Source organism: Anastrepha ludens, chromosome 4 (assembly GCF_028408465.1).
Source record: "Anastrepha ludens isolate Willacy chromosome 4, idAnaLude1.1, whole genome shotgun sequence".
NCBI lineage: Eukaryota > Metazoa > Arthropoda > Insecta > Diptera > Tephritidae > Anastrepha > Anastrepha ludens.
Genome location: NC_071500.1, coordinates 74,137,841 through 74,157,696, shown reverse-complemented (window position 1 = coordinate 74,157,696; position 19,856 = coordinate 74,137,841). Strand labels below are relative to the sequence as shown.

The following is a 19,856-nucleotide window of genomic DNA, read 5'->3' as shown; positions in this document are numbered from 1 at the left end:
GTCGCTTAATCTAATCGGCACTTGCTAACGCTTGGCGAGGAGAAGAACACTGCTATTACGCCTGAAAACATGTCTTTAAGCAAGGTATATTCATTAAAGGTGGTGGCACTAGACCAACAACAATGTTTTGTATGCTTGATTGTCACGGAAAAGTATTGGAAAAGTATAAAACAAGGAATGAATTCGCGGTCTTTCATTCTGTGCTGACAATCACATGGACACGGCGAAAGAAAAAACGCAAATCAGCTGTTTTGCCGATACTACCTTCAATATTGCTAAATGTTGATGGAGAATATATATATTTGTAATAACAAATTTGTCTGGGATGCAATAACACCACAGATATTTGGGTTACAAGATGTTGACTTGAACACTTTTTAATGAACTGTGATAAGCTCAAATACATTTTTTCCAACAGATGACTAATTTAATTATGCGACTTGTGCTAATTTAAGTCGCATCGTCTAGACCTTCCTTAAGAAATTTCGAAAAATTGCTTACACATTATTTGTGTCAGTCAGAATATTTTGGTGACCGGTTATTTTTGTCTTTGTTGATAAATACGAAGATGTCTATCTCAAAACCAGGTGTGACAAAATATTTTAAAGTAAAGCTTATTTTATCTGAATTTATATGTAGATGAGGTATATCACTTTCCGGACAATCTGCCTATTGAAGTGAGCTACAAAAATACGCAAACTTATTCAAAATGTAGTACATATGATCCTAAAGTGATGGCTGTAGGCTTTGTTTGGCATCAAATTATTGTACATCACAACGGGAAACGACGGGGACGCGATGGCATTCAAGAAATATTGGATGCAATTTTTGATGTTGTGGAAGGGGAAGAACTGTTTCCTGTTGCATACCGGGTAGGTATTATTGAAATTGTCTGTAAAATTGCTCTGAGGAGAGCGAAATAAAAGTTTCAGCAAAGATTCCTAGATCTTAGGTAGGTAGGAGAAATGTTTGAAGTGCCACTCCTCAAGTAGTACTGAAGCGCCGTTTTGATACCATTATGAGACCTCCGACAGGCAGATATCTACGGCCAGCCAGAGCTGTTGATATAATGGAGAAGATTGATGGGATTTAGGTTGGCGCACGGCACCAGGCTGTCGAAGAAAGGAGCACCCAGTGACCTTAGTCGTCTAGCTGCCAAATCCGAGCATTAACAGAGAAAGTTCTCAAAAGTCTCCTCTGAAAGGTCCCCACAGCTTATGCAATGGGGGTTAAATGATAACCCTAGCTTTTACGCGTGCGACCGGTTCAGTGACCGGCAAACACAGCTACGAGTTTGGAAATTGAATGGCGAGGAGTCCAAAGGACTCTCTGAGTTATTCGTATATCGTGCTGGGCCCAAAGGGTTTTCGAAATAGCTCTATTCTTTTCTGCACTCTCCTGAGAATTAATTTGTACAGTTTCCCTTTAACAACTGTCAGGGGGATGCCGATGACCGGGTAGGAAGTCTCTGAGGCCAATTCAGCCCCCTTTCTGGCAAGCTCATCAGCAATTTCATTTCTCTCTATGTTCCTATGTCCTGGAACCCAGATCAGAGAAATGTGACCTGCACAGCCAAGAGATTTGATCTCCTTACAGGGGTTTACTAATTTCGTTCTACGCCATTGCGTTATCAGAGCCTTGATCGCGGCTTGACTATCGGAGAAAATGTTAATATCTCTTACGCCCCCGCGTTCCCTAAGCATTTTGCACGCTTGCAGCATCGAAAAGACTTCTGCTTGAAAAACACTAGCAGTATTCGGCAGTTTAAAGGAGAAAGATAAATTGGCTGATTTAGAGAAAACCCCTGCTCCCATCTTGGAACCGTCAGTTAAGACAGAAGTGCACGACAGTCGGTTCTACGTTACCGAAACGACCCGGATTTATATCCGGCCAACTACTGTCACTCCAGTAGCATTCCCGGTATGTAAGTATGGGGAATGTTTATGCTGCTACAACAACAACAACAACAGAAGTGCAAGCTTCGGTGCAGATTTTCCCCTTTGATCAATCCTGTCTATTTGGAAAGATTGACGCAGCACGACCCTTAAGCTCTAGTTTGCGGATAGAGAGAACTGTTCGAAGTTCGGAGAAATACGGTGTTAACTGCCCGAAAATGCTACCATGTCCCTTGTGAGATTGCCTCCAGAGGGCAACCTCCTTTAACCTGATTGCACTTTGAGGTGCGATGGAAATAACGTAAAAGTCGATGGGAAGTAAGTGCAAAACGACATTCAGGGCAGCACTGGGGCAAGTTTTACATGATCCGGTGATGCCAATGCATACAATCCTTTGGACAAGTCCCAGTTTAGTGATACTATAGCCCTTCCGAAGAGCTTCCCACCAAACCAGGCATCCATACGTGGATCTTACTCTTGATAATTTCCAAGGCTGTCTCAAATATTTTAGAGCAATCGTTAGTTTTTATTTGTTTATTCTGAAAGCTATATTTATTAAAAAGAAACAAATTAAGTTAAATTAGAATTATTCTTACGCACTACATATTACAAAAATATTGTTATTAAAAAGTTAAATTACAATAAACGGTTTAGTTAAGCATAAAACCATAGCTTAGGTGAAGTAAAATGAAATTCAAAAGTACGAGTATTCGAGATCTCATTGCGTTCATGAAGAGAGCGAGCAATAGGAGCATTGCAAGCGTAATTTGTTCTGCACCTATTCAAATGGAACGGATATTTATTTCGTAAAGACCTGGAAAGTTAACCATTTCTAGAAGAGAAGAGCAGTCAATATCGCCCCTGATAATATTAAACAAAAACGTCAGCCACAAAATCGATCTTCTACTTTCTAGCTGTTTGAGATTAATTAGAAGTAGGCGAGATTTATATGACGGAACAGGATCGGAGAAATTCGGCGAATATAGTGCGCACACTGACCAACGTATCGTAGTCCCTCACCGCAGCCCCTAGAGAACACAAAATGGAGCAAAACTCATCCCGTAGAGAACAACTGCGTTCTCTTAGTTACATATTTACACAATACATCGGTTTATTTTAATCAAATTACAATTTTTTGTGAGGGATACAAATACAACATCGATATATCGTTCAAAAACATCAAAGTAATGATACATCATTCATAAGTCAGCGAGTGAGGTGTTAGGTGAGTAGTGCCTTGCGGTGTGCCCTCACATGCTGGACATGTATTGGGTATTTCGGATTTAATTTGCTACAGTATCCAGAACGTAATTAGGTCAAAGTTACGCGGATCTCGCGGGTCAGCTGAAGTTCTTCGTTTGCAATAGGTGGTGGTTGGACTCCGATAACGATATTCTGAGGTCGGGAGTTTAGGAAGGTGGTAAATGCCTTCCAATGAATGTCGTTTAGTGCTTGTCTGCATACTGTACTTTGATGCTTCATTGTGAAGGTATTGTAAAGGGGGCATCATAACTCATCCCACGGCTGTCCTGATGATAGTATTTTGACATATCTGTAGCTTTATCTACTGCGAATCACTTGTACCAGGCGACAAGACAGGCACAGCACAATTCAGAACCGGCCGGTCAATTGATTTAAATGTCGCCAGCAACATTCCTTTGCCTTCGCCCCACGTACTGTCGGCAAAGAAGCTTTTGCTTTGTTGATGGCTCGCGCCAGTGGTGAAGTTGCATGTCTTCAGGTGCTCCTCTCGTGTGGTCCGCTTGTGTTAGGTAACGAGTTGCCAAATCTCCAAATTGGGATTCCTTATTCGGGCATCCCCGGGATCGGCCTGACGCAGGTTTTTTTTTCTGGATGACGGCCGTGAAGAGGAAACTCTCATGAGTACCGGCATAACAATATGTACGACTTGTAGCCTCACAGCTACACCTATGTACGTACTAAACACCTCTCCACAATCTACCACTCTCCCCGCGTAACTGCCAAAAAGGATAACCTCACAGGGTTGGTTAGCTCATGAGCTGCTAGTTATTACGTCTACGAATCTTCGCGCATCTTAAATCATTGTGAATATGTTTTGTATGCCCGCAGATTAGCTTCCAGTTATCACACGATTTCATAATAAAATCTATAATATTTTCTCCGATTATGCTACAGGTTTCGAAAGCATAGCATAGCAACCTTATTTTGTTCCATCGCTGCATAAAATATAATATAACACCACTGATTTTGACTTCACGATATGTGCTCTCGAGCAAACTCAATTCGGCTTTTCGATGTTGTTACCAATGCCCTCTTCCGTGCCAGCCGACCTTGAAGTCCTGTTTCTGTCAGCACTCTTCCTGACATTTTATTTTGAAAATCTAACGATTCTCCGCGCTTTGTTTTTTCTGGGACACAAAAATATTAAAAAAAAAAATATCAGTACTTCTACTAAAACGCAAAAAATCACTACCAACCCTATAAGAGAAATTGATAAAAGAACGCATATCAATGAATGTGATCATAGCAAATAAAAAATTGCGTTTTCGCCATATTTTCGTCTGAGGCGCTTTCTTGTTTTTTTAAATATACATATACCTACACATGTTACGATAAAACAATGTTTTTAAAAAAGGCGGGGCTTGTTTTTTAAACATACAATTAAAAATATTATAAATCATAAAACCCATGTTTGGTTAACAGTTGCGTTATTAAAAATTTTCCAAAAAAGTTATGTTAAAATGCTTACAACTCGTGGACGCAACAAGAAATATAATTACTCATAATCATGTCACTATTTGGATTCTCATATAATATTAATATTTATTAAAGCATTATTCCATATTACTGTTTATTAACGAATAATAATGCCCTGATTCACGATGGACATTGCACTGAAAAGGTCAGTGGACACGCCGACAATAGAGACAACCCACCATCTATAGCTTAAATACGATTTAAGCCATTGCAAAAAAAATGAGTAAAGCCTCACTAAAAACTTGAAGGTTCGAATCTGTAGAACACTACGTGAAAAAACCATGTTGGTTAGATAGTGGCGAACTTTACTGCATGCATGTTGCTTGTTTTGGTAATGGTTACAATGTTTTTCGATATAAATTTTTTCTTTTTTTACTCAAAGCCATACAAATCAAACAAAATTTTGAAAAATTGCTGCTTTTTAATGCAAAAATATTACACAAATTCCTTGTTATTTTTAAAGCCTTCTGAAAAGGAAGTATTACGCTGCCTAATGTCATTTTCGGAATTAATATGGTTTTTTGTTTCTAATCCAAAATTATTACTAATATTTCTATTTCTTATTATTTTATCTGTTACAGCGCGGCTCCAAAGAAGATCGCTTCCTTGTGCGGCAGTGTAAAGCCGCGATTAAAAAACTCTTTGAACATAATCTTCGCATTCAGCTTTCAGATGCATCGTTCGTGCAGCTGCAAGTGCAATTCAATGTTGGTGATTTTAAATTTGGCCAAATTTCACCTCATGCGAAGCTAACAGAGGTAATCAATCGCCTTTACACGTGCATGGAACATTTTAATGGCGTAAGTGGAATACTAAATTTGTGCCGTTTCAATGCTCAGCCCGAATTTTTTGACTTGATTATAAATCTGGGCAATCGTGCAGTACTAGAGATCATTTGTAATTTAATTCATCGCAATGAGAAATTTAGATTAGTGAATGGACTAAATTTGAGAGATAATTGTATTACCACCCTTGCGCCACTAACGTTGTTTGCCAGTGTTGATTTTGAAGTTTTGGATTTAAGAGGCAATGAGGTAAGCATTCTTTTTTTTTATATTTATGCATTAAATTTAAATATTTGTATGTACATAAATTTCATATACTACAGATCATTTCGACATCCCGCTTGTGTCGTGATTTAAATGACGTAAAGGCAAAAGAGTTATTGTTAGCTGGTAACCCGGTAACGAATGCCAGCAACTACCCCGAGTGTCTTCGACCGATACTAAAAAATTTTAAATTAATTGTAAGTTCATAAATTTACTTTTAGTGAAATCCTCTCTTTTAACATATGTTCGAAGGATGGAATACCTTCTCAGAATTTATCGAAAGACTATACACCAATGGATTGCGAAGTAGATGTAAATAGCGATGGATACCGTGTTGACCTTAGGAATAAAGAAGATATGCTTCAGTTCCAACACAGTAGCGAGTGGCATGCTATAATGGTAAAAGATTTTTGACTTTTGAACATACGATAATAAAAATTTCGTTTTAAACAGATACCTGATTTAGGACAAAAATTTACAAAAGAAGAAATTTTCGACTTTTTCTTTGTTACTATATCGCCCACGCTAACAGATATATACCCTTGCTATTATAAGGTAAATAACTGGTCATACAACTTTTTTTTCTGTACATTTTAATACTTTTAATAACATAGTTTGCCGCCGGTGAGCATCAATTTCTAGTGCGTCAGTGCTTCGACCAACTGAAATATCTAGTTGATATTTGTAAAATGGAGATAAAAGTTCCACGGCTATTCAATGGTTTTGATAACCATTCGTCTCTTTCACACGTAAATATTGATAAAGTCTTGAAATACTATATGATTATGAATATAAGGCCCTATAAACGCGGACAAATAGATCCTATGGATTGCATTGATAAAGCCCTATCTCGTCGATATAATGGTATAAATAGGTTGTTGAATTTGGACAACTTTCAGAGCATTGAAGGTAAAAGAAGAAAACTTTGTATAAGCGGAAAACATTCACAATAATTTTGTAGGCTTGGAAAATATCATCATTAATTTAAGCTCACAAAAAATACTTAGCCGAGTCCTAATGCAGGCATCACGGAAATGTCTTACCAGCTGTGTGGAAATCCGTTTAACGCACAATAAAATTACTAATGCCAATGTATCGAAAGTGTTGGGCTTAATGAGTAATTTAAAAGCAATAGATTTAGGCAATAATTGGATACTGGATTTGGATGATGTAAAAGAACTATCTGCTCTCGGCTTGAAGACATTGCGTCTAGATGGTAATCCTTTGTGCACAAAATACTCATTCGTTGGTGAGTATGTAAAAGCTGTTCGAAGGCATTTTCCAGAGCTGACAAAATTGGTAAGTTTTGAAAATATGTTACAATATATAACAAATAAGTATAAAAAACATGCAGGATAATTTCCATTATATGAACTAGAAAATGAGACAACCTAAAATTTTTCTGCTGCTATATAACACATGGGATGAAAAGTCGCAGGCCTAACAAATAGATGGCACTAATTTTTTTGCATTCACCTCTTTTTCAGTTAGTACTAACCTTAATTTTGTGATATTTTATGTTAAAATTTCATGATATTCCATTGATTCGTTCGTGAGTTATTGTGATAAGAGTGACGTTACTTTTGTTATTTTCTAAACAGGGGATCAAAAAGAGTTTCGTGCTTTAATTTTACAGTGCTTCTTGATGGGGAAAACGCCGTTCAAGGGAAGTAATGAAAAGTGTTATGAAGACTCCGTTCCATTGGAAATATTAATAAAAAGATGGTTTACGGGCTTCAAACGTGATCGTAGAGACACCGATGATGCACAACGCAGTGGACGTCCAAATAAGACGGTAACACAAGAAAACATCAAAAAAATCCACAAAATCGTTTCGAATGATCGAAAAGTGAAGTGAAGTAAATGAATAGGTTATCGCTGAAACTGCCTATTCTGAGGTAAAAGATAAATCGTTCTACAAAAGTGATATTGAAATGTTAGAGCGGCGCTGAAATTGTTGCGTTTTTCTTGATGGAAATTACTTTCGTGAATAAAGTTAATTTTGAATAAAAAAACGTGTTTTCTTTGTGAGGCACGGGACTTTTCAGCCCATGTGTTACTGTATTACTCACAGTTCTTTTCTTTCCATTCACAAACATTGTAATTATTTTCTTAGTACAATAGATTAGATTATGGCACATTACTTTGAATCCCTTTTTTTTTGTAGCAGTAGACTTTACTAACGCTTTCTATGTGATCCTGTAAACGAAAATAAAGGGTGATTTTTTAAGAGCTATAGGAAAGTTTGTCAAAAAAACACACGTAAAATTCAGAAAATGCATGAAATTTTTATTTAAATCGATAGTACAGTCCATGTAATTTAATGTTTGAAGATTATTCCACGCAAATCTTGACCGCGACTGCGCTTCAAATGGTCCATCCGCTTAGGCCAATTTTGGCATACTCTTTCCAATGTTTCGGTCGGTATCTCACATATAAATGCTTTAATGTTGTCTTCCAATGCGTTAATTGAAGCAGGCTTGTCTGAATAGACATGAGCTTTAACATAGCCCCACAAAAAATAATCTAAAGGCGTTATATCGCACGATCTGGGTGGCCAATTGACAGGTCCCGAACGTGAAATAAAATGTTCACCGAACTCGCCTCTTAACAAGTCCATTGTTAATCGTGCTGTATGGCATGTGGCACCGTCTTGCTTAAACCACATGTCATGCAAGTCAAGTTCTTGCTTTTTGGGCAAAAAAAAGTTGGATATCATTTCACGGTAGCGCTCAGCATTTACAGTTACGTTACGATTCGCAACATCTTTGAAGAAGTATGGTCCAATGATACCTCCAGCCCATAAACCGCACCAAACTGTTTCCTTTTCTGGATACATTGGTAGCTCTTGCAATTCTTCTGGCTGATCTTCACTCAAAATCGACAATTCTGTTTATTTACGTACCCATTAGATCCAAAAATGAGCTTCGTCGCAGAACTAAATTTTTCGATAAAAAAGGGGATCTTAAACTTTCTTAACAGAACACGCACTTTTATAATAAAATTCAATGATTTGCAACCGTTGTTCGTTTGTAAGACGATTCGTGGTTAAATTTTAGACCAAACTGAAGAGGTTTGACAGTGAAACAAAACACGAAACGTGCGCCAGCTGTTTAAACCAACTTTTTAAAAAGATAATAGCTAAAAAATCACCCTTTAGTTATTTGAACGCATAATATGCGGAAACAACAACGAAAACCAAAATGCCTCATGTTGTTGTTGTTTTTAACGCAAAATGCCTCATATTTTGCGTTGCCTCAAAATTGTTTCACAACTCGGAAAAAACATAAACAAACACCAGGAACTTAACAGTATACTATTAATGTTGTTTTTGTATGTTTTTGGTTACTGCTGCATTTAAATGGGTCAGGGTCAACAAGAGTTTTTTTTTTAAATACCGAAATATCGTGCGAGTGAAAATATTATACAATAATATATATATATATAGGGTTTTCCAAACAGAGGTGTTATTTTGATATTCAAAGAAAAATTCTATTTTTTAATATAAATGATCGGATGTTTATTTCATTATAAAGAGGAAGGTATGCCGTTAATAGCGGAAAATAACATCAGGCAAATGACCACCACGACCACGCTTACAGGACAATATCCTTTTCCTGATATTTTCCATAACCGAATTACCAAGTGGCTGCCCTATGTCCTTTTTAGCCTCACGAATTCCATCCTTGAAGTCTTGAATCGACCCTGGGCTGTGGGCGTTGATCTTCTTTTTCACGTGGACCCAAAGGGAAAAAGTCACAAGGAGTTAAATGACAAGATGTCAGTGTGTGGCACGTAGCGCCGTCTTGTTGAAAATAAATGTTGTCCAGATCAATACCCTCCAATTCCGGCCATAAACAATCGTTAATCATCTCTTGATAGCGCAATCCATTCACCAATAACACCTGTTATTGTATAACCCTTTATAATTGGCGCTTACACCGAATGCAAAAACAATGGCTACAAAACAAATGACTGAAATGTTTTCTATAGTGTAAGGAAAATGTACAACACTTTACTAGTATAGTGTGCCGAAAACGAAAATCGGTTGAAACACTCCAGTAACAGGTCACAAAAGCTCATACCAAGAATGGAAAGGTCAAAAGTGAAACAAATTGGAGGAAAAACCGCAGTGCAGCCTTAGAATTTTTCGCGCAGATTTCGAAGACCGCAAGAGTTCTCTTTAACTTACACTTCGCAATCAGTTGAAGTGTTTTTTTTTATGATGAGACAAAAGTAATGGTATATAGACTCGATTTACCCAAGAGAGATGAGAGAAAGCTGCTAACAGCCCTAAAAACATGAACATTATTCCCACAGTAAAACTTGGGAAGCTAAGTGTAATGGTACGGGGTAGTAGTTGTATCAAAGGTGTTGCTGAAATTAAAATTATTGAATACCATATGACAAATGAAATCTATTTAGACATTTTACGTAACAATTTAAAACGAATTGAGCAAAAATTTGGACTCACTGATCCAGAAATAGAAATTATACAAAGATAATGATCCAAAACACAAGTTTTACATATGAAGGTCTCGGTTGCTTTATAAACCAAAAGTGCTAAATACTTTTGCCCAAAACCCAGATATCACCCCAATTGAAAATTTATGGTCGCATTTGAAAAAGGCGGCCGCCGTAGACGAATACCATTCGGAATTCGGAGTACGTAGGTTCGAATCTCCGTGAAACACAAAAATGAAGAAAAAGTTTTTTCTAATAGCGGTCGCCCTTCTTCAGGCAACGGCAGACCACCGAGTGTATTTCTGCCATGAAAAAGCTCCTCATAAAAAATATCTGCCGTTCGGAGTCGGCTTAGAACTGTAGATCCCTCCATTTCTGGAACATCAACAAGACGCACGCCACAAATAGGGGGAGGAGTTCGGCCAAGCACCCAAGAAGACTATAATATATATATAATATTATATATACATATATATATTTCAAAAAGAAAGTTACAAAAAGGAGTCTTGCAAGCAAAAACAGTTTGATACGATGCATCCACCAGGAATAGGGAAATATTCCTCAAGAATATGACCTAAAAACACTAATTTCACCAATGCCCCGGAGGTTACAATCAATAATAGATACTGCAGGTGACGCCAAATATTAACATATTGCTGACCGGAAACTTTTCTGAAAATTTACCTCATGTGCCGGGCTGTTGTTTTAAAAACGGATGTGGAACTAAAACAATATAAATAAACTGTAATAAATTGTATTATTTTATTTTTCGTATGATAAAAAGTAAAACAATCACCTACCTGTAATTGTACACCAAAAGTTTTGCAAATATATCGGGTTTCGCGCTCTCTACACGCTCTAGTCGGATTTTTTTGCTGGCAGCAACTATTTTTTTCTCTTGACTCCAGGAATGCGGACCAAATAATTACACTACAAGATTTCCAACAGTATGTCGTTAAGACAATAAAGATGCAGAAAAAAGCTTATCACGAGTCCTGACTGGTCAGCAATGTGTTAACATAAAAAAAGTCATGTGCATTTATTTGATATTTTACTTTGTAGAAATATGGAATGAATTTTGAGACAGTGCCGAATATAACATCTTTTTGTTAATTGTTTTTTTTTTTTTTTCTAAAGCACTATCAATCAGTATATATTTTATTCATAAACGGCGGAAAAATAAAATAAGTTTGCTTTGTTATAAAAATAAATAAATAAATATGTGCATTACTTTTGAAATCTACTTAAAACATGTTTCTTTGTCAAATATTTTCAAATGAAAACATTTATGAGGTAAATTGAATATACGTATCAGATCGGGGCGGCAACCATACCAAAAACAAGTTGCAAACGTCCACTCCAGTAGCGGCTGTGAGTCGTTTTCACGTTGTTGGGTCAGTTGCCCAGAGTTCCCCTGAGATATCCGTTTTGAGTCATCAATTTCAAGTACTTTAAAGTTCAGAAACAATAATCTTAAAAAACGTCAAACGTTTATATGTATGTAATATACTTCGATACGCTAAAATCAAAATAAATCGCGCACAACAATTCGTCTGAGTTCGATCACTATTTTGTCAAATGAAAGTCAAAAATTAAGGGCAACTCAACTTGCTTTGCTTTATTTCCAACACTTAAATTCTTTACTTTACATGTACACGTTTACATTACTTTACTTCTCGTTTACTCGCTTACACACTCAACTTACGACTGAATGCCCTTCGCGCATGCACCTGTTTATATATGTGCATACATGTGCTTAATAACTATCATAATTTCTAGAGCTGGCTAGCTTACTGGGACTGCAGTCCTTAGTCGGGGAAAACCCCGAGTGATTCTGGTAACGTAGAACCGACTGCCATGGGAATTCATGTTTTTGTTTTGGCAACTGATTCGCTTGCTTTGTTGCCAGTCGATTCACGATATGTATCATATATAACTTTTATTTAATATGTGCTCATTTAATATTTTATGTTTTAGGCAAAATTAAAAACTTGGGAAAAGGCTTACGGAGATAACGGCCCCGTTTTCAGAAAACGAGATTAAAAAACTACTGTTCCAGCTTTTTGGTGATGACTTTGTATGCTAAGCCCTAGAGATCTTTGTCAGCACTGTCACATATACTAAAAAACGCTTCTTCTTGCTTGCCTTTGTGGCCCCTTAAGTTTGTATGCACAATTTTTAAGGGATATGTTGATTTGTAAAGTTGTATTCTGCCTTCTAGTTCTGCGGTAGTTTCGCAATCCTTTTGTACCACCAATAATCAGGCGTATACAAGGTGGAGTCCAAAATAAACAAGACTGGCGTCATAAAAATGATTTTGATGAGACCATCTTATTAATGAGTCAGTGCGTTGGAAGTTACGTGCCTGGTTGACTTCCATTGAAAGCTTGGTGACATTCGGTTCAGTGGAAGCGAAGTTATTGCGTCTACAGTGTCAGTATGTTCGTGTCATCGGTACAAAAATGAGTTTCGAACAAAGAGCTAATATCAAATTTTGTTTTAAAATCGGTAAAACGTTTACCGAAACATTTGAATTGATGAAAAAAGTATATAGCGATGATTGTCTATCTCGTGCCAGAGTTCATGAGTGGTTTAAACGTTTCACAGATGGCTGTGAGGACATAAATGCCAATGAACATACGGGCTGCCCAAAATCAGTAATCACCGAAGATTCTATCGAAATTGTTCGTAAATTTATCAAAAATTAACCGAAATCATTGTTGAAATTCATGGAATCGGAGTTGAATATCAAAATATCATTTTAACTGATCATTTGGGCTTACGAAAGTTAACTAAGGACCAAAAATTGCTCAGAATTCAACATTCGGAAGACCTTATTAAAGAGGCGACAAAAGACGAGAACTTCCTTTACAACATTGTAACTGGTGATGAAACGTGGTGTTTTCAACAAAACCTGAAGCTAAGCGTCAAAGTGCCGAATGGAAAGCCCCAGACGAGCCACCACCCAAAAAATTTTTGGAGAAGTCAAAAATCAAGTCGCTGCTCATTAGTTTTCACAAGGAATTCGTGCCAACGTGCGTTTTGAAGCGTTTGTTGCATCGCATTCGTCGAATTCGCCCTGGACCGCGAAGGAGGAAGCTGGCGATCCACTCTTGTGACTGGTTTTTTGACTAGAAATCGCATTTTAACCATCAATCACTCACCGTATTCGCCATATATGGTTCCCTGTGACTTCTACCTATTTGGAAAATTGCATTTGGCCATAAAAGGAAAACGTTTCGTGTCCGTAGAGGCCATACAAAAGGCTTTTGCCTACATCCTGAAGAACATTCCCGTCAATGATCTAAAACACTCTTTCGAAAAGCTTTCAGATCGCTCAAAACAGTGTATCGAGGCAGAGGGGACTATTTTGAATAAACTCGAAATTATCAGAACAAAGCTCCTGTCGTTTCTATTTTAGCTCAGTCTTGTTTATTTTAGACTTCACCTTGTATTTACAGCCATGGGCACATAAATACCACACTTGGTCTTTGCATATGTATATGTATATATATATATATATATAATTAGCGCTTACACGCTTGTATCCAAATCTAAGGTAAATCCGTGCAGCAGCATAAAATCCAAAATTATTACATCATCCATGATTTCAGCCAGTAAAAATGTGTGAACTACTGATAAAGCTCCAATAACGACATCGCAAACTACCCTTCCGGAAGTCGCAGCTCTCTCTCCTCTAACTGTCTGAAGCTTGTAGCCAACCAGTTCCACATTACCGCTTACCAAATATGACTGGATGATCGAGTTCGTGGCACCTGTGTCTGGAGTAAGCATCTTGGATCGACCATTTCTAGTGCCCCCTACCGTCAAGTTGTTGCTTTTCCGTCCAGAAAATGTGGGGCATTCAGTTGTGGGAACCAGTTCTCGTCCCTTGGAACTGGTTCATTTTGCCTATATGCCTATACTTGGTGTAGGTCCTGTCGGCTCTGCCTTCTCTTCAATTTTGGTCGATAAATCCTCAGTTTTCCGCTGGACCATATATTCTTCCACATCGACGCGCTCTGTCTCCATAGCCTCGTTTAGCCGTGCTTGCAACTCCGCCTTGTTTCCAGTAGTTTACGAGCTCTTTCTCAAGATGCTGAAGCTTAAGCTCGCTTAGCTTTGCCATTTTCACGATCTTGTTCTATGGGACTTTACTCAACAATCCCACTTCAGACACCAATTGCTACGAAATTATTACGTTTTTATCCAAATAAAATCTCTCAATAACTCCTCTGAGTTAGATCACTGGATAAAAGTCACCAACTTTTAGCAGCAATAATATACATACTTATATATAGGTGGCGCGTACACAAAATGGGTGTTTGGCAGAGCTCCTCCTCCTATTTGTGGCGTGAGTCTTGATGTTGTTCCACAAATGGAGTGACCTACAGTTTCAAGCCGACTCCGAACGGCAGATATTTTTTTGAGGAGCTTTTTCATGGCAGAAATACATTCGCAGGTTTGCCATTGCCTGTCGAGGGGCGACCGCTATTAGAAAAATGTTTTTCTTAATTTGGTGTTTCACCGAGATTCGAACCAACGTTCTCTCTGTGAATTCCGAATTGTAGTCACGCACCAACCCATTCGGTTACGGTTTTAGTATCTTCTTCGCTCGGTTTTCGCTGCCAGCCGGTTTGCACACTTTCATGATTTGCCACAATATTATAAGTCCATACAATGCGGTTTGTTAAAATCGAGTTGATCAAATGTAGTAGTTCCTAAGTTAAGACGATCACGCTTCTTTTAGACTGACTGACATTTATCAAACATTAGAAGTTTTAAGTGTTCATATATTGTCTAAAATGTAAAAATGTAAAACGTTTATCTAACATATATTACAAACGTGAATGTCTGTACGTTGTCCGCGCATCACTACGAAACGACAACACCAAATGACGGTAAAATTTTTATACATTCATATTTTCACCCAATGAAGGTTATAGGCATGTTTTTTATGATGGAACAGACTTCCCACAGCCCCCCGGCCGCTCCACCACTCTCATTCGTCACTAATAATCGAATATTTGTTAAATTTAATCTAAAAAATCCTAGTTTTTCCTATTTCCCACAATTTATAGCACACTCTAGACTTCATAATCCGCATAAGCTGTTCAACTATGACCCAAATGCAAAGTTCAAAAACGGTTTGAGATAGAAAATTAATAAAAATAATTTTGCTTGATATTTTTCTGATTGGTTGCTTTGATTTTATTCAACGGGGCATAGCAACGGATGCCGGGTGTTGTAATATTATGGTTATTAATAAAAAAATATTTTCTATTAAATTATTGTTTGTAATTCTTTTGTATACATATCCTAAATCCCTCAAAACTACTCCTACGCGAACGGGGCCGTGGGTTAAAGCTAGTAATGTTATAAATCGAGTGAAAAAAGAGGGTAGATTAGAGCAAAAGCGTGCAGGTGAGCCTAAAACTAAAATTACTGGACGTGCAGAACGCTTGATGATCCAAAAATTGTATCGAAACCCGAGAATTCTCTTAAGAATATTTGCAAAGGAGCAGTGCGCCAAGCCATATTGCACCACAAATATTCATCGCGATCAGCACGCAAGAAAAACGCCTGTCTTTTGCTTTGAACCACATTTCCGAACCAGAAGATTATTGGGACAGCATTATATATTCCGACGAGACATAGATAATGTTTGGGGTGGATTTCAATTAAAGGAGTAGGAGACTTGGCACAATGGATGCCAAACAATAGAGATCTAAAGCATAAGGAGCATAATGTGCAGCTGTGACTTCTCTATAATTGCGGTAAAGTTATAAATACACCAGCGCAGAGTCCCGACATAAACGTGATTGAAAATGTGTAGGCCTTTTTGAAGAAAAGAGTCTCTTAAAGAGATCCAAAGAATGCACTAACATTAAAAACTGCAACAATGAAGGAATAGCGGAATATACAGAATGTATACGACATAAATAAATTGGTCTACATATTCCATGAAAAAGTGCCTGCAAAATTGTATTGAAGCTAACGGTTATCAATACCAAATATTAAGTTGACAGTGTCGAAAATTTTGTTTTTGTAGCTTTAGTTGTTATTTTTCCAAAGCATTTTATTAATTCCCTAAATTGCTGGGAATAAATATTAATTAGCAAAAAAAAAAGAAGCAGTACAAAAAGAAGAACTAAATAAAAGTGTACAATACAGGCATTTTGTGATAAACGAAAAGAAAATCCCAGCATATTAATATAATACGTGCGTTAAAGCAGTGCGAGTTCGTACTTGAAGCTTAAAAATTTCGAGACGCGTCCTTTAATTGCGTTTGCAGTGTCTTGTATTCAATTTGTGGACTAGGAGCGATGGGGCAAAAGCAAGCCGCAATGTCGAGCACCGTCGACTCTACACTCAATGCTATGCAGTGGCGTATGGTTAAGGGTACTGGCATCTGATTCTCGCTTCTTCCTTAATATGTAAAAAGGTGAAAAGGCGTTCATAATATTCATTACTAGAATTGATTCCTGAGGGTTTGGAGGTCGCCCTAGAAGTGAGGTGTTGCCTCCACTGTCGTCTTATTATAGCAAAAATTCATCAAACTTGCATTCGCTGTTTTCGAAATCAGCACAAGGTTGTCAGCGTAATCCAAGTCGTTTGTACAAGAAACAATAAAGGAGGGAGAATGGAGCCTTGTCTGACCCCTGTCGTTATCTTTATTGGATCAGAAAGAATACCAATAAGCTACACTCTACACTGAAATGCTTCGTATTGAATTTGTCACGTCATAAGTCATACAAGAGCCGTAAGGTGCCATTTGTTGCTGCTCTTTCAGCTTCATCAGCGATGTTATTAATCCATTTTCTTTTGGCACGTGGCAGAGTATCTTAACCGACGTATTCAGCATTGAATAATGTTTTTGCTCTTTTTCACATCGTGTGCACGCACTGTTTATGCCTGCTTTTGCATCACGTCTCTCTTCAATTTTTTACCAGGTTTCAACCGATATCCAATCCTTAGCCATTTTACGTGCTTTGCCTAGGATTTTTTCACTCGTTTTGATGTAAGCTTCTTTAATGTTTCTTCAATAGAATTTACCCACCCATGCCCATTACTCCTACCCGCTGCTTGTCCGGGGCTGCTTATTTGCAAATAAATATTCACAGCTACCCTTCATATCACTATCGATAACCTGTGACCCATCCGGTAGCTCGCAGCTCATCTTTCGCGGATTTGTGACCTATTAATTCTAAAATCCCCGTTATTCCTTAAGTTGTACGGATGCACTTCTCCCACATATACTAGTTGGCTTGATAAATATTTGGATAACAGGTTATTCAATTTAAATAAGAATAATATGTTATTGGGGTCAATATAAAATACAATGTATAACCTTATTTTGTAATTTTTCAGTCTATTAGAAAAAATAGCTTACATTAAAGAAAACCCAGTTGCTCTAGGAACTTAACGAGTATAAACTTGTATAATTACATATTATCACCTTTATTACAAATATATACTACTTTATTATTAGATTAAAATGTGGTATTTTTTTTTAGGATAATACTGACATCAAAAAGGAAGGATATTTGAGTTGTCAAAAAAATTTCTTGTGCGACGTAAGAGGTTACGATTTCGTTAATGAATTTATACCTCGTTACTTTAAGGCATTCGACTCAAATGAACGTCAAGTTTTAAAAGGTAAGATTCATTAGAAGTTCTTAGTTATTATTGAATTTTTAGAAACATTTTAAAACACTTAACACGTCTTTTCCAGAACTATATCACCAGAATGCAATTTTTACTCTTTCTTTTAATTTCCGCATTGCCCAAATGACCCCGCAGAATGTTAAACGCATAACCAAGTATCGTGAAAGTAGTAGAAATATACTAAAAATTGCGGATCTTTCACGAGCCCACACCAGCATACATCTGGGCTCTGACCAAGTTATGCAAATTTTCTTGCAACTACCCAGCATGCGGCACGATTTGTTGACTTTCTGTACAGATACAATGATTTGCAATGTATGTATTACTTATTACAATAATCATTACAGGACCACATATTTAAGCATAATTATACTTATAGGAACAAATTATAGTGTTAACAGTCAGTGGTGTATTTTACGATCAAGCACCAAGCATGGTGGATAATGAGATATTGATGGCATTTTCACGCACTTTTGTGTTAGTACCAGTCGAAAAACATCTAGTATGTCGAAATGTACATGATTGTATTAGAGTACGCTTATACACATCTTATCTTTTTAACAGGGAATTCTTAACAGGGCTATAAAATATGAAATTGTTAATGAACAATTAAGTATATATAACCCAACTGCTCAGCAGACTAAAAGGGCGTTCAAATATTTTAAAACAGAACATCAAGATAATGACGCTGAAGTAACAATAGCAGATAAAAAAGCTCTCATTATAATGCTTCAAGAAGTAACAAACCTAAAATCAGTATGGTCTACGCGGTAAGGGAAGCCTAATCGTGTATACATAAAATTGGAATGCATTAACTTTCTACTTTTTAACGATTAACAGTTTCTTAGAAGATGCCAAATGGGATTTTAAAAAATCACTCCTACTTTTTTTGAGTTTTTGTGAAAGAAAGCAGATACCAGACACGGCTTTTAATTAGTGTGAAGATATCTTCATCGCTTTAATTTAGATCATGAAAATTGTTTATTATAAACTCTTAAGCAATAAAAATGTATGCTAAATTGTACATAGTTTTTTTTTTTACTCAATTGACATTAAAACCCCAACACTCCAGGTAAGTTATATTAGACTATGTTGAAACGACGCGATAAGACAGTAAGGAAAAAAAATTTTGGTTTTTCACCGAGATTCGAACATCCGTTCTCTCTGAACTCCAAAGTTGTAGTCATTCAGTTCATAACTCAGCATAATATAGTCGCAGATATATACATATATATATATATATATATACGAGTATACTAAAATACTCAGAATGATAAGAGAAGTCCATTTAGTCACGCCTATACGTCCGTCTGACCGTCCATGCGCACGATAATTCGAACAAAAATGAATATATTTCAGTGAAACTTGGCACACATATTGCTAATAAAAGTACGAGTAGTTGAAAATTGGTGAAATGGGTCAATAACCAAGTCCACCTGCCATATAACGGTAATGTAAAAAAATATTAAAGACGTGGTATCTATGTTATAAATAAATCTAAATTGCTCAAATTTGGTGCAAATAATGAACCCAAAAAAAAAAAGAAATGAATAACACGTAAATAAAAGTTTGAAAATGTATTTCTATAACGATTTAATAAAAGTCGCCCTAACTTGAAATGCTCCTTCCCTCATTTACATCCGACAAAAATTTCGAGATCGAATAAAACCACGCCCACTTTTCATATGTTCCTTTATTTATTTAAGTCTATGAACCAATATTTTTACAGTCTGTTTAATACCTAGGTTAGGTTAAGTTAGCCAGGTTTCTTGACACTGGGTGGCTGTAAAGCCCATTGTGATACATACATATGTACAAATATTCAGAATGTAGCAGTATACTTAACCATCATTGGAGAAAGAAATGGCGCACTGTTGCTTGGTAATTTGTGTAGCCGTCTGGTGGCACCACGAATTGCCGGTTAAAGTAGCGCATGCATCTGCGCAGCCGTTGAAAGTGATAGCCACTTTGGGATCCTCCAGATCAGCCGGACGTAGGTGGTCAAGCTCGTTTGCTAAAACGGCTGTTTCAGCTGGGATAT

At 37.1% G+C, this 19,856-nt stretch overlaps 1 protein-coding gene across 1 annotated transcript; it reads left to right on the top strand.

Annotated features, from left to right (window-relative positions):
• Window positions 1-481: 481 nt before the first annotated feature.
• On the top strand, window positions 482-18,839 carry LOC128859826 (nuclear RNA export factor 2). The gene is made up of 13 exons (XM_054096919.1): window positions 482-587; window positions 640-872; window positions 5,216-5,668; window positions 5,743-5,880; window positions 5,936-6,082; window positions 6,137-6,238; window positions 6,298-6,592; window positions 6,645-6,982; window positions 17,665-17,806; window positions 17,883-18,130; window positions 18,195-18,317; window positions 18,380-18,585; window positions 18,656-18,839. Exons 1-13 carry the CDS (start codon window positions 569-571, stop codon window positions 18,750-18,752), a joined length of 2,541 nt encoding a protein of 846 aa, XP_053952894.1. The 5' UTR covers window positions 482-568; the 3' UTR covers window positions 18,753-18,839.
• The last annotated feature ends 1,017 nt before the right edge of the window (window positions 18,840-19,856 follow it).

Bases quoted from the DNA above. Each gene is read 5' to 3' on its own strand.
- LOC128859826 (XM_054096919.1), top strand. The intron at 18,131-18,194 runs GTATGTATTACT...TTATACTTATAG, and splicing joins CAGATACAATGATTTGCAAT to GAACAAATTATAGTGTTAAC. The intron at 18,318-18,379 runs GTATGTCGAAAT...TCTTTTTAACAG, and splicing joins TACCAGTCGAAAAACATCTA to GGAATTCTTAACAGGGCTAT.